The sequence below is a fragment of the Stegastes partitus genome, unplaced genomic scaffold (genome assembly GCF_000690725.1).
Source record: "Stegastes partitus isolate 25-593 unplaced genomic scaffold, Stegastes_partitus-1.0.2 Scaffold276, whole genome shotgun sequence".
Taxonomy (NCBI): Eukaryota; Metazoa; Chordata; class Actinopteri; family Pomacentridae; genus Stegastes; species Stegastes partitus.
This window is the reverse complement of record NW_007578007.1, coordinates 140,789-156,017: the sequence shown is the minus strand read 5'-3', so window position 1 is coordinate 156,017 and position 15,229 is coordinate 140,789. Positions and strand designations below refer to the sequence as shown.

The following is a 15,229-nucleotide window of genomic DNA, read 5'->3' as shown; positions in this document are numbered from 1 at the left end:
CTTTGAGTGTAATTCAGTAAATATCTACTTTGGCAACTGCACGGTGCATTGTGTGTTCTGATTTTTTTCTTTTATCATAAATAAAAATTTATGTTTTCAGTAGTTTGCCCTACAGAAGTTTTTCTGTGGGATCAGACCACATGGACCTGCCTCCATGCACATCAGTGAGGCTCTGGCACCCTGTTGATGTTCATTAGGTGTCCTTTTTAGTAGATACTATAGCCTCTGCATACTGGGAACAAATCTCCTTTTTTTAGAGATGGTCTGACCTCCAGTCATCACAGTCTGGTCCTCATCAACATCACTCAGATCCTTTCACTGCCCATTTTTCCTGTTTCCAACACATACATTTTTAAAATAATTTGGATTTGATTTGATTTTGAATGCTGTTGTTTTATTGCTAATTTTATGTTGGTGTTGTTTTTTGGTGTAGCAATTTCCCTGAGGTCTTAATAAAGTTTTATTCTAATTCTAAACTTCAGTAGCTGACTTGCTGCTGCGCATGTCCCACCCCACTGTAACCCACATTACTTGGGGCATGCTTTATTATAGCTGCTAATAAATTTAGAATAAAACAAAGAGGTCCGAGTAATTAACAGGGAAGCCCACTAATGACTAACTGACCTGCGTGTGTGAGTGTGTGAGCGCGCGTGTGTGTGCGCGCGTGGAGGATCTGCTTTCTGCTGGAGTTCCTCTGAGCCCGGGGCGTGACGTCACTCTCCCAGAATGCATGGCTTCCAGCGCGGCGCCCAGCAGTCCAGGCCCGAGCTCCAATAAACATCTTTTTAAAAACTTGTTCCAAAAATGTCGATGTGGAGACGGTGCGGAGGCTGGACGGAACGCGGGACCGAGGCACAATCGGTAAGTACCGCCGCGTCCCTGTCCGCACGACTCGAGCTGGAGTTTAGCCCCCCGCTCGGTGAACTAGTTAGCTCCCGCAAGACAAAACTCCGGCACAACTTAGTGAAGCGCTCATCTTTTGTTTTTTAACCAGTACGCCGCCTCGGTTCACTCTCTACCGTCATCCACGCTCACGGAGGAGTGTTTCCTTCATGTTGGGGCTCGTGTATCGCACACTCGGACCTCCAAGTACTAAATCTAATCCCCCCCCACCGCCACCACCTCCGCCGCCGAATTTCGTGAACGCAGGCAGGCTAGCATTCAAATGTAGCCCCGGTCTGGTAATGACCCCGTCCCACCAGTTTCCACCAGTTTTAGACGTCGTCATTTCGGTCAAGTTTCCACCGTCTTCTACCCGCTCAGTACAACACGTAGCCCGCGTTACAACGAGTGTGTGTCGTTGGGTTGCGATGGTAAACAGACTGGGAAATATTCAACTTGGAAATAATTGTGTGCAATAATTTTTTTTATGGCAACTCGATGCTGAGGACCCACAAGATGGCACTACGAGCTCCCATCACAGAGCCGTCCTGTGGTCCGGCTCTCTGGATCCACACTGCCTACTACCCGCTGTGTAATGGCAATCCAAACATGTGCTTTTAGGGTTAAAAAAAATAGTGCCATAGATATTGTGTGTTTAAATAATAAAGGTTCAAACAGCACCCAGTGAAAGTCAAGGTGCTCATTCACATGCGTGCTCTGTTGATAGTGAAAACAACTGTTGTACTGACACCAGCCTATCTATCTATCTATCTATCTATCTATCTATCTATCTATCTATCTATCTATCTATCTATCTAAAGGCAGTCTTAAGTTTACAATGACTCATTAATTTTTTCTTAATTTTCAAATCATTGCAGCATATTTGTTTTTGTCACACAAAAAAGTAATGATGCATTTAGGTTCTTTAATAGATATATATAGTAAGTCTTTTGTAAATATGGCAACATGTACTGGGTCAAAAGTATACATACAGCAATATTTGATCAAATGCCTCTTGGCCATTTTCTCCACCACTTTTCATAGCTGCCCGTGAGCCTCTGGTTGTATTTTTTTGACTACTATTGACAGAATTAATGCAGTGTAACTACACAGACTTGTTTTCAGCACCGTCCACAGGTCAGCCTCAGTGGTGTTTAAATCAGGCCAGTGGGAAACTTAATTCTAGCCTGATTTCTTTACCACTTTTGATGCACTTGACAGATTGAAAACAAACAAACAAACAACAATCCTGTTACCTCCCTGCAGCCTGCTATCGGCATCAACACCCTATCACACTTGAGTTTGTTCGATGGCTCTTATCTAGATTGTTTTCTCCCGACTAGATCCTTGCTGGTGTTGTATCTGCTCTCAGATGTGCGTCGCTTTGGATAAAAGCGTCTGCTAAATGAAATTGTGGGTTTTCTTGGAGAAAGTGGAGGTGATCCTCCTCTTCCTTCACAGGCTGCAAAAACAGCCCCAGAGTCTAATACCACCACTGTGGGGACTGACACCTGTGTTACAGCAGCTTCTAATTAATTGCAGACCTGCCTTTTGGTGACTTTGACCATCCTAACGAGGGATCGACCGATGTGGTTTTTTAGATATCGATTATTGGTAAATGAGAAAGGCTGATTACTGATATCTTGGGCTTAGAAACTCTTCTGTACCAGCATGTGATAGCAGGGAAGCTGCCCTTCGTAGCTAGACTATTTCATTAATAAGGATTACTGAATAATATTTAAAGGAAATGTTATATGTTAATAATGTGTGATAGCCGCCACCTGTCATTCATAACCAGACTACATAATGAATAAAGATTACTGATTTAAATATTATATAACAACAACATGTGATAGTAGGGAACCTGTCATTTATAACTATGCTTCATCATTAATAATGGGAATATGTACAGTAGAAATAGGAGTGAGCTATAGCGCTTTGAGTGATAGCGTTAGCCTAACACCACCAGCGAAGGGAGCTCCGGCTGCACCACTTGTTAACACCTTCAAATGAATTATTGTGGCCTTTTCTGTGTAACAGGCGTGCTTGTGTAAGATGGTTGTGTTCATTACAACTTCAACAGTGTCTGCTACCTAACCTTACAAACACAACGCCGCTAATCCACCAGGGCTGCTCCGCTGTGCAAACATGCTCTCTGCCTCTCTGTGTAAACAATAGGTTTTAGTAAGTGAACGTTAGTTGTGACATATAACAGCCAATCAGATATTGCGTAGGCAGGGCATTGTTTGACGCCACATAGTGACCGCAGAGAAAGAGAGCCACATTTAATTTATTACGGATGGTTTGATGATACCAATAATCGCAAAAATGTCAGGTATCGACCTCAATAATTAGTTGGGCCGATGATGTGTCAATCCCTAATCCTGACCAATTGTCCGCTAGCAGCAATAGCGAAAATTCAGCTTAGATAAATGTCTTAAAAATGGATTTGGTGAGATTAAATGTTCCAGGTAAAATGTATGTAGCAGTAATATATACAAAATCTATTTTTTAGCTTCGTCAGTACTGACAGGCGACAACGATGGAGCTTGGCAATGCAACAGTCTTTCATAATTTACCTCCGTGACCCATTTAAAATGAGGACAGATGGGATTTTTTTGTTGGCTCTGTTTTCGGGCTTTACAAAATTGACCTCATGACTGAAATCTTTAGCCAATCACAGGACTTTTCACTGAGTCCACAGTGAGAACAGGATGTAGTGATGCAAAGGGGTTAGATGGAGTACCTTCACCCAGTTCCCAAATCTTGGGAGAAGAATGAATGTTGACTTTTAGCTTGACTGTTTTAAGCAGGTGGTCATCTGATGGGTGGAGTTTAGGAAAGAGGTGGTGCAGGTGGAGGGCTGTATATTTTCAAACATGGGCACTTTTTAAATGTCCTTTCTATATTGCTGCCGACTGTAACTTTAATACCGGCCTTCAAAACCCGTTTATCAGAGGTGGTGCGGTCGGGCCGCCTTTGGTTGGGGCAATTGTACATAATTTTGAAGCAGCCCTCAGGAGACATGTGGTCCATGTTCACTTCAGTGTTCTCCCTAAAGACAAAGTAATTCAATCACAACTATAAGATATTAGTTTTTGTAAGGTTTATTTGAAGAGTAAAACTTTTGTAAAAGTGCTACCTCTTTTTTTTAATGTGTCTCTCCTTTTCTTTTTCTGCTTTATGAATAGCTGTCATGTGATGTTGTTTTAAAGGGGCAATATGCATGTTTCTTAGGTTAAAACATTAAAAAAACATCTAAATTAAAATTATAGCCAGAATGTGAAGAAAACCGGTTTTAAGATTATGTCAAACAAACACCATATTTTAAAAATTATATTCTTTTATTTGGTGTTTTGATGACGGTGGTGTCTCATCTGTCCAAAATATTTTAAAAATCTTTACATGGGTTGGTCTCTAATAGGTACCGATATTTGAGGCAGACTTTTGGCACTTTTGCGATTATTGGTGTCAATATTTTTATTGACCTATTATTGCAGGACAGATTAAACGTGCTACTTCGGCTCTTTCTCTCTCTGTCGTCACTCTGTGGCTTCGAGCATCGTCCTGCCCACGGCGTATCTGACCGACTGTTTCATATCACAGCCAGTCACTGAGAGCCGCTGGCTACAAGCTGGGCTGGAGCAGCTCTGGGGAATTAGTGGAGCTGTGTTTGTTAGCAGACGCCGTTGAAGTTGTAATAAACACACTGTCTCTCACAAGCATGCCTCGTGTGTCCGTTACACAGAAAAGGCCCCGATAATTCACTTGTAGGTGTTAATGAGTGGTGCAGCTGGAGCTCACTTTGCTGACTCTGCTAGCTTTCAGCTATTGCTAAGAGGTTTGCAGTGCCCCTTAGCCTGTGGCTAATGCTATCTGAAGGACTTTAGCATCTTTCTAAAGTCTGATTAACCTTAACAACCTGCTCTAGCTGACAGACACGTCTATTTATAGAGACACAACCTGCAAAAACTGAACAAGAAGCACGGCATTACCACGTTGTGTTAGCGGTGTAGTGGTTAGCTACCTTCCAAGCAGTTCACCTGAGCTCGATTCCTGGCCAACCCAAATATTTATACGAAATTTCATTATGCAAAAAATTATGTAATGACAATAAAGATTTGTTCATTCAAAATGGGACAGTCGCTGCTTTCACAGTGGCTAAGGCTATGCTAACGGCTAAGTTAGGAGGTAGCCACAGCTTACCCGAGAACAATGTTTCTAAAACAACAGGAAATAAGGTCATAAGATGTGGACCTGAGTGGGCAATAACGAGGTAATACAACAGTGAGCGATTAACAGAACAGTGAAGAACAGTGGACGTAACTGCAGGAGACAAACTGTTGAGTATCAATAAGTCAATCTCACAGTAAACAGAAGATCATTGTCGTGTCACGTGATGTTCAGACGTCAGCAATAGTAATCAATATGAATGAAGAAGGCTTGTAATGAATGACAGGTTCCCTACACGTCAAATATCAGACATTTGCCTTTTTCCATTACCAATCATTGATATCAACATCAGCCATGAACATTCTGTATTAGTCCCTATTGGAGTTGATCATTTTGAAGTTCATCAAGCCATTCATGGATGGGGGCATTATTATCCTGCACTCCCATCGGGATAGAAATGTTTCGTCATAGGATAACGGTGTTGATTTCATTGATTGTCCTGCTGTTAGGGATATAAAAGTTCATAAAAATCATGGTTTGGTACTTCACACTAACATCACTTTCTGTACAGCGATTCAAATGTTTACGTGCTTCTAGACTGTCTGTAGTAAGATTGTTGAGGTGGTTGCCCTTTCAAGAACATGATTTATACAGATTGGAGATGGAGGATTTTCAGCACAAATAAGTGTACGCACATCTTTACACCCCCAGTTTTTATTGTACCAAACACTGTCTCGCTGTTCAAGGGGTAAAAATTATTAGTTTGTATATGATATGTAGTTTAAAATATCTTGCGTTTACTGTGATACAGGTGAGCTGATTTTATGGTTATCAATAAGTGCCCATGATTAGAAATGGCTGTCACAGCATACGGATATATGCAAATTAATTTTAATTATCAATTATTAATTGTAAATGTGGTCATCCATTGGTTAGGAAAGTTGTCTCAAAGAAAGTTGAAAAAGAAAGTTGTCTTTATGTCCCTAGTAGCAACTTGAAAGCTGGGAAGACACTGATTTATTCAGTTTTAGTCTTGACTGATGTGTTAGCTCACACTACATGTTCTAATTAGTTTTGAAGCCTGGCAAGTTCTGGCCTTGAATTGAATATAACTACAAAACCACTTTGTCAACAATTCACATTTTTTCCCCCCTTAACAGCATACTTATCTCCTAATCAGAGCTCTAACTCACTTGTTCAGTAGTAGATCAGGTGGTGGCACACCTGATTTCACCCCTACATTTAGGTACAGCACTGGCTCAACCATTAATCAAATTTTGCTTTGATGTAAAGATTCGAAACTTCTAACTAGCTCATTTAAAAATCTACCTTTTTGCAGTTTGGTTGCAGAGAGAGGAGCAGACAGGAAGGCTCAGGATTAGAGCCTCAAACAAACAAAACAGTTTTAAAACTATAAATCAAATCAAGTTTATTGTCATGTTGCTGTACATACACAGTAGTACAGGCAGGATGAGAGAGCGTTTCTTCAGGATCCAATAACTTAAAGCAATTTAAATAAACAAGTGTTTTCATCTCTGGATCAGCAGTTCAGCATTCTGACAGCTGGTGGCATGAAGCTGTTGATCAGTCTGGAGGTTCTTCCTTCAACGCTCCAGAAACGTTTGCCTGATGGCAGCAGTTCAAACAGTTTATGGAGACGGTGTGAGGAGTCCCTGACAATCAGGGTCCTGCTCCTGCAAAATAAGCTGAATTGACAAAGTTCTTTTACCGTGTTAAGTGCAATCTTGATTTGAACTCCCTGATGTATTTGCAAGTCAGAGAGACCCTCCATTTCTGGTTTTCACTCGACACTTAAGAGCTCAGATATAACGAAAGTCAGTCAGAGTTTTTGGCCGACACACTCTGTGCTCAAAGGTAATTTATGGAAAATGTGTGTATGTAGCATTAGCAGCATCATCTGCATGCTGCCGGTGTTCATTCTGGGCTGATGCCAGTGTTTAAATTTATAGCTTTTATTGGCTCATACTGACACAGATATCATCATACATCCTTAATTGGTTTGTTTTTTAAATTGCACCCCCAGTATCTGTCATATCGCTGTTTTGTGGCGGTTAAGGTGATACAATCAGTTTCTCGTCAGCTTATCTGTATGTTTGGTTTGAGTGTTTCTCATCCTTCTTGACAATAGTTCATAAATTCTCTATAGAGTTCAGGTCAGGTGAGTTTGCTGGCCAATCAAGCACAGTTATGGTGCTCACCAAACCATTTGATCGTATTTTTGTCTGCTGGAAAAGGAAGCTGACGTCGCCATAAAGCTTGCCAGCAGATGGAAGCATGAAGTGCTCTAACATCTCCTGGTAGACGCTGCGTTGACTTTGATTTCGACAGAACACAGCAAAGCAACACCAGCAGATGATGTGGCACTGACTTAGCCCAGGGAGGACACTTCTGACGGTGTCTCTGCTTCAGGAGTGTCTTGATATCAGGAGTGACAGTGTTAGCGTCTTTTCTGAAGACGTCTGTGTTTAGTGGCTCTTGATCCACTGACACCAACATCAGTCCACTTCTTCCTTTAATACGCATCGATACAACACTCAGCCAAGAGCCAGCCTTTTCAGCATTGACCTTCTGCGGCTCCTTATGGAAAGTGTCGATTGACTGATTATCGACCTGGTCAACTGTCATGGCTGACATTTGGAATTTTTCAGATTATCCGTATTTCTAACCCATTATCGATAAATTAAATGTGCCACTTCATCGTCTGTGTTCTCAGAAATGTCTCTTGAGCAGAGAGTGCAAAAACTGAACGAGAAACACAAGCCGTTACCACAAAACAGGAAATTAGCTTCTCTCACAGTGGTTAAGGCTACGCTAACGGCTAGCGGCGATGTTAGAAGGCAGCCACAAATGACCCCGAGTCTAGAAAACAATATTAATAATGTTTTAAGATGTGGACTTGAGAGGGCAAAAAAAACAAAAAAATTACCACAAAAGCTTGAAATATTGTCTTATTGTCTCTTATTCTTGAATAACTGATGAAAAATATTAAATTTTTTCACAATGTGCTAATTTTTTGGGATGGCCGAGTTAGTGAAAGATTTTGTTGAACATTTTCTTTTTTCTATCAATCAGAACTGCTATTGTTTGATCACCCAGGCCGAAGCAGAATGCTGGTGTCGATATCGGTAATATTAGGAAATGCAAGTTTAAAGCCATGATTAGTTGAATGAGAGTAGTGGACGGTTCATTAAAAGTGAGGTGTTGTCATTGAGCCACATTGAATTGATGGATGATTTTCCGTCGTGTGGTTTATGTTTTGTTTATTTAAATTCAACCCTCTAGGCATGGTTCTTTCTGCACCACACTGTTCAGCACAAGCGATATCATTTGCACGACGCTAACACTGTTTTCCCTGTTTTCTGTTTGTTTTCTGTTTTGCAGGCCTGTAAAGATGTTGACCTGCCTCTGTGATTCAACTGCTGGGACTGTGGCATTCAGTGGCTGCTGAATACTAAAATACACTGCAAGCCGAAATAAAAACCAATCTCAGGACACACATAGATCCAGTCAGAGCTTCCAAAGTTTCTCATTACAGCGGCCCTTTTGGGGTTGCTATGGCAGCTGCTGTCACAGAAACTAAGTGCTGGACACAGGCTTGCCCCAGTAAGGCAGGACAGATCAGTAGTCATTACTGCAAGGGACCATCACACAGTCAACAAACAGCACTTGGCATTAATTCTGCACTCTAAGTTAACAAATCGGCAAGAGGTCTGCAGGCTGATGGTCAACTCTCCCCATGAGTCTTGTCTATGTCTGCTCAGGCTCTTGGACAGAGTCCCTGTGCAGCAACAGAGCCAACATTGTGCTTTAGACCATGTTCCACCAGCAGAGCCATCTGAAAAACCAGCTGCAGGAGAGCGACCCAGCCAGCAGGCAGCTTTTCCACTGCCAGGAGTGTGGAAAGCAGTACAACACCCAGCTGGGCTACAGACGCCACCTGGTGGCAGCTCACAGCGCCGCAGCAAACTTGCCCTGCCCAGAGGGGGCCCCTTCCCTGCTGGAGCAGCTAGGCGGCCATATTGACCGGCCTCCACCATCAGAGGGCAACACCAATGTTGCTGTGCCAGTGAGAGAGAGGAAGTACTCGTGTGAGAGATGCGACCGCCGTTTTTACACTCGAAAGGATGTACGGCGTCACGCTGTAGTGCACACTGGGCGCCGTGACTTCCTGTGCCCGCGCTGTGCACAACGCTTTGGCCGCAGAGACCACCTGACTCGTCACTTGAAGAAGAGCCATGCCCAAGAGTCAGGGTTGATGCCGCCCTGTACTCCCAGCACTCCTGTGGCTGCACCGAGCCCTGCCACTCAGTGCCCTGTGAAAGAGGAGCCCAGCCCTGTGGCCTCTGATATGGGCTCTGTCTCCAAGGAGCCCATGGAGACTTTCTCCAGGGACATGTACCCTTCCTATCCCATGGCCAATCCTGTTCCTGGAATGGGCCACTCCCATGGCCTCATGCAGGGTTCTTTGTCCTCGGGCATGGGTGTAGGTCGCCACATGTCCCCCCAGTCTTCTCACCCCCATCACCATCACCTTCAGCCCCCGGCAGCTCCACAGCAGCAGCCCTACAGCAACATGTCTCGGTACCAGCACGGATCTACCTCATATCCTCGTGCTGACGTGGACAGTTTCTTGCTGGACCTGCAGAGTGCCCCCCCACCTCACCTGAGTGCAGTCAACCCCTCTACCTCTACTTCTGCCTCCCCACAGAGGGAGGTTCTGGGCGAAGGAGTAAGCGCTGGTGGCGACCCCCACCTGCTGTCCAGGAGCCCTGCTATCTCCTCGTCTGAGCTGTCCTGCACCACTAACATGGACCTCGGGCCTCTGCTGAGCTTCTTGCCTTTCAGCTTGCCGCCTTACAGCCCTCACATGGGAATGGGAGGGCTAGTGATGAGCTATCCGCCTGCTACCACCACCACCTCCTCCCCGTCCTCTTCCACTGGGCTGTCCTCCCAGGCGCCAGGGCCTTTCACCTTCTTCCAGCATCCCCAGGCTCACGTACCACAGGGCCCAGGAGCCCACAACCACAGCCAGCTACCTCAAACATACAGCAGTCCTGCTATGAGCACCTCCAGCTCTCTACCTCACTACTACCAGGCCTTTCAGCAGTAAGCAGCTCTGTCCCAACAAACATTGCCTTAATGGATTTTCTCGTGGAAAGGGTAAAACGTGAGAATGGCATCTTTATTGTAAAACAAATGTGTAAGTTTAGCCTTTCAGTTTTAATAATGCAAATCTTAGTTGTTATTGCTGAACACAACAAATCACCTCATCAGTATTACCTCATTATTTAAAAAGCTTGAATGTCTGAGGAAACGTAGTTGATCTTACTACAACCAAAATAGAGTTCTACTTCTTTTCGTCAAACCTGTTACAGCGGACGCGCTTGGCGTTAGTCACCGGTGTTTCACAGTGCTGGAAGTCGTCAGGTATCGTGCAGAATGCTGCGACGTTTGGGCATATCTCACCCTGTAACGTATCATCTCTGAGAAGAGCTCACCTCCACGACTGAAGTGGACGTGAGATATTTTTCATTAAAAATAAAAGCATTAGTGCAAAAATAATACCCGAATAAAACTGTCTGTATGTGACATTAGAACAACAAGCTTACAAACAGAACCTCCCATCCGGTCATCCAACATTGCATTAGCTGACGTGGACAAGCAGATGTAGGTGTGAGATATTTTTATCATTAATCATTATTTAAAGTTTTGTTGATTTTTGCCGCTTTCTGTAGAGTTCAGAATAGGCTGTGTTAGTCTGTTTGTAAGTGTGAGTGCAGTCAACAGTGACAGGTAATAATAAAGGCGAAGCTAGACAGCACTACGTAAATCTATTAAAGAATTAACAACTAGGAAATCAAAGATGCCACACGCACGCTGCGACTGGAATTGAATTGCAACAGCATTGGTGTAAGATTAGCGTCTTTATGGGAAAAAATTTTTTAACGACAGCTCCTCAGGACACAGTCCACACTGGAAGCCCAAGGATTATTAGATGCATTTATCTAAGGTTACATGACTGTTGTGACACCCACACTACATTGTTTTTCTTTTCTTCCTATATTATATAGATTATTTGGTTAAAATGCACTTATGTTTAATTTCTGTCGCTGGTGAAATCATGCCAGACAACTAAACTGCTGTTCCATCGTTGTTTATTAGTAAAAACCTTTTAATAAACCCCTTTTTGTAACATTTAGGGCCAGAACATTTGACAAAACAGGTGCTTCTCAGACCGAGAAATGCTGCTTAAAGGACATTTCCATGGACTCCATTTGATGTATTAACTATGACATTTGAAATAATTGTGTGTCGTGCATCTCTTTGTCTGAATGAAGCATCAGAACAGTGCTGTTGTAAACCCCTTAAGTCGGATTTATGCCGGTGTTGTGATACAAAACTCTTTAAATATCAAATGAGAATTTAAAAGAAAGTAAAAACGCTGATGGTAAACGTCTGACCAGTGAGAAACAAGAGGTCATATTATCAAAAAAAGTACTAAAAGCAGGTAATAGTTTATACAAATAACTTGTTTATTTTCCCTCTAATTCTTCCTTTTGTTTAATATTTAAGAAGTTTTGCTTGATCACACTGGCACAAGTCTGATCTGATAGAAACGGACCCCAGAGACGTTTTGTAGGGTGATGCTGGAAATTCTTTCAAATCACTTCTTCTAAGGAGGGGGAGAGGGTTCGGTGGGCGAAATGCACCAAAAGCAAGTCACATATTGTCGTTGCTACGACCTGCTGAGGGACTAAATGTGTTTCACGATGCGGCCATCCAGAACTGTGACACTTGAACGATAGCTGTGGATCAGGACCTGATAAAAATGGAAAATTTAAGTGATTCTCTGTTAAATCTCCAGCTGAGGTTTGACAGTCCTCTCAGCGGATTAAACGTTTCCGCTCTCATGGGCAATTTCTAGAAAATCTCCCTCGAAGTTTAGGTTCACATTTTCTCGGGTCTGGGAAGGTAATGAATTGAATCAATCTTCCTATGTTACTCTTTTTAATATAAACTTACTGTGGTGTTTTTTAAGGGGCACCATGAACAGGATGCATCATCACAGCGAGAGAAACCTGCTCATACACACTTGTAAAGTCCTGTATATCATGGCTGTTGAGTCTCTGTAGCCTTGACTTCTGCAACTCTTAATTTCTCTGATGGAGTCACTACCAGATATGCTTTGTTGTCACAGAAATTAAGTGTGCATTGTGGTTCTTCTGTAGATTTATTATAGGTCTTATGGAAATATAACAAATTCCACTGGGTTAAAAATACACATACATAATCTAAATGTAATTTTCTTTGTGGCCTTTTTACGTACTTCCGATTGACTATAGCTCATGACTTCTCTGAGCCAAATTTAAATGCATGATTGTTTTCTTGTGTCATCATACAATATGTATCAGTTATGAGACATTGGACAGACTACCATGATATACGTGGCCTTTACAACTGTATGTAAACTTTTGTTCCCACAAAAACTCAAAATTGTTTGACGAATGAAGATGGAGAAAATGTGAACCTATTCTTTCTTTCGGACAGCCAGTTGTGCCAAACAGCAGACGGCGTGTGTCTGCACGTCGCCTTGTGTAAAGAGTTCCTCCTGCATGTGATGCAGATGGATTACTCGTTCCAGCACATTGAAGTATAATAATGTGTCTATATTTTTATCTGAAGTAGAGGACATCAAGCTCTTCCTCCCCCGTTTCCATGCCTAGCGTAGTGGAAGATGGCAGCCCTAGCCACACAGTCGTGGGATTAGCATTGTGGTGTAAACAAAAAGAAGTTGCAAAGCGCTCCCAGTTACTTTATTGTTTGTTGTTTTTTTTTTTCTTTTTCTTAAACTGGACCACTGGATCTGGGCAGGTTGTGACCTGTTTTTCTGTGAATTTCTGAGTTTATCTTTGAATAGAACGCAGCATAGATGGCCTTTCAGAGCACTTGTACCCGTTTCCTACCTTTTTGCTGTGTCGCCGTTGGTAACGACGCCCACGTTCCCTGATGTAATTCGGACTAAAAGACATTCTCCCCCATCCCCTCCTGTCCTGGCCCCCATCGCTGCTGCTGAGGCAGTTGGTCTGTTTAGATCCAAGGTGTTTGTTTTTTTTAGGGGTCACAATGCAGCATGGCGAGAATAATGGATTCTACCCAACCGCCTTCCAGTATGAAGTTGGTCAAGTGTTTTAGAAGTAGCGGAGTCATCCAGCTGCGTGTTGCAAGTGATCGATATTGGAAAGAAGACATTTCGAAAGAGAGATGGTCGCACGGCGCTCTCTCCTGCCTTAATTCCATGGACTCTGCTGAAGGACTCTCATTAGCATTGTGTTAAGCTTCAAAGTGTTGCACCGACGTCTTAAAATGCTACTGTTGTGCCTCTCTAAGAGTGTCTAATCTCTTGACTGGGTTTAAGCACTTATGACATTTCTGGAAAAAAAAAACAAAAAAAGAAAAAAGGATGAATTTGATCTGTACCTCAAACACACAGAACTGTGGGTTTCTTTTTTGTTATTTGTGTTCTAGTTATTTTTGGCTCTTACTTGTGCCATTAGATTGAAACTATAAAGGTAGATTTTATGGATCTAAACTCTTTATCTAGTGGCAGACGTTGACATAATTCAAACTTTCTACCTCTACGTTGTCATATATCTTTCTGTAAAAAAAAAAAAAAATCATTAGAGCTAGTTTTAACCTCTAACAGTTTAGGCCATTTTACCACTGAAGATGGGGACATGTTCAAAATTCAACTTTGAAGGACTGGATACACCTTTTTTTTTTTTTTTTTTTTTTTTTTTTTAAAATTCTAGCGGTGTGTTCTGGAGTCGTCGTTCTCTATACTCGTCTTTAATTATATTTCTACTTATTTACTACCTCAGAAGAGACAGGAGACTGTCCATCTAACTGCAGAGAAAGTGTCTGTGTAGAGTTTTATTTTTATCAGAACAAGCACATGTACTTTGTAGCTCCGTAGGCTTTTTTTGTTTTCTTTTTTTTGTTTTCTTTTTGTTTAAACTGAGGTTAGCTCACAGTATATTGATGTGTACTGCAGCGAGTACCACATTGCCTATTTGTTCACACTGCATTTGTTCTGTTACAGTACTGCTTCTCTGCATCGTCCGTCTGGAATGTTTACCCTGTTTATGAATCTGGCCTCTGTCTGAAGGAGCTCTACGGTTGCTTGCGAGGATGTGCAGACAGCTCTTTGGTAGTTGTTGTGAGCACTTCACCTGAAAACGCCGTCATTACTGGATGTTCCAAATTGACGTTCGTGCTTTATCAAGGAAAGAAACAAACACTTAAACAGTGATGATTTTTTTTTTTTGTGTAATTATTTGCAGTGGTTGCAAAAGGCTGTTGGAGGCGCTAATAGGATAATAGGATTATCATACAGGAAGTAAGTGACAAATAACCGGTTTTGTCATTGAGGTTAAGTTTAGTGAAGCACTTGTCAGAATTTGCATGGTGCATATTTTTGAGTAATTCAGACGCGGTCAGCAAACTTTACCCCAGACTGGTGCATGTGAGATCCCCCCCTGGATGTTTGTGGTTTGGACAACACGAGGTGAAGCATTCCAGACTGAACGTAGAGAAGCGGAGCAGGGCAGAGAACATGACATTTCATTTCACTAAATGATTGTTCGGTCCCTGTTGTGTCGCCTGCATTGAGGCGGGCTCTGAGAACCGCCGCGATGCAGGTTTCACCACCTTTAACTTAGATAAGTTTTGCTTTAGGTGTTTGTATTACCACTTAATAGACTAGAAGACAGTGAAAAGTGCAAAGATTTGTCATTTTCTAATTGTCTGAACATAAAAGTAATACAAAATAAATCTTTAGATTTACAGTGTCTGTGTTTTTCTTGAGTGAAGCCGCTGAGCTGGATGGAGTGCTGCCGTTCACCAAACACCTTAACCGACTGTTGTGCACGAGAGTGAAGCACGTTGGCAACCTTTGGTGAAGTCCCAACTTGGATTTTCCTCCCTGCCATAATGTCTTGGACCTTCTCAGGGGCGTCACTGCACAGCCTGCACCTTGGGTCCTGTCTGCTGTGGTAGTCCTCTGTCTCTGTGGAGTTCTGGTGGCACCATGATCAGGGCCTCGGTGACATCTTTCAGACCGGCCTTTTCCAAACACTGGTGCAGCTACCTCTCA

At 42.6% G+C, this 15,229-nt stretch overlaps 1 protein-coding gene across 1 annotated transcript; it reads left to right on the top strand.

The window, feature by feature from the left end:
- The first annotated feature begins 630 nt into the window (after window positions 1-630).
- On the top strand, window positions 631-14,921 carry LOC103357835 (zinc finger protein PLAGL2-like). Its single transcript, XM_008282557.1, has 2 exons — window positions 631-861; window positions 8,458-14,921. The coding sequence occupies exon 2, from the start codon at window positions 8,891-8,893 to the stop codon at window positions 10,184-10,186; it is 1,296 nt and encodes a 431-aa protein (XP_008280779.1). The 5' UTR covers window positions 631-861; window positions 8,458-8,890; the 3' UTR covers window positions 10,187-14,921.
- The last annotated feature ends 308 nt before the right edge of the window (window positions 14,922-15,229 follow it).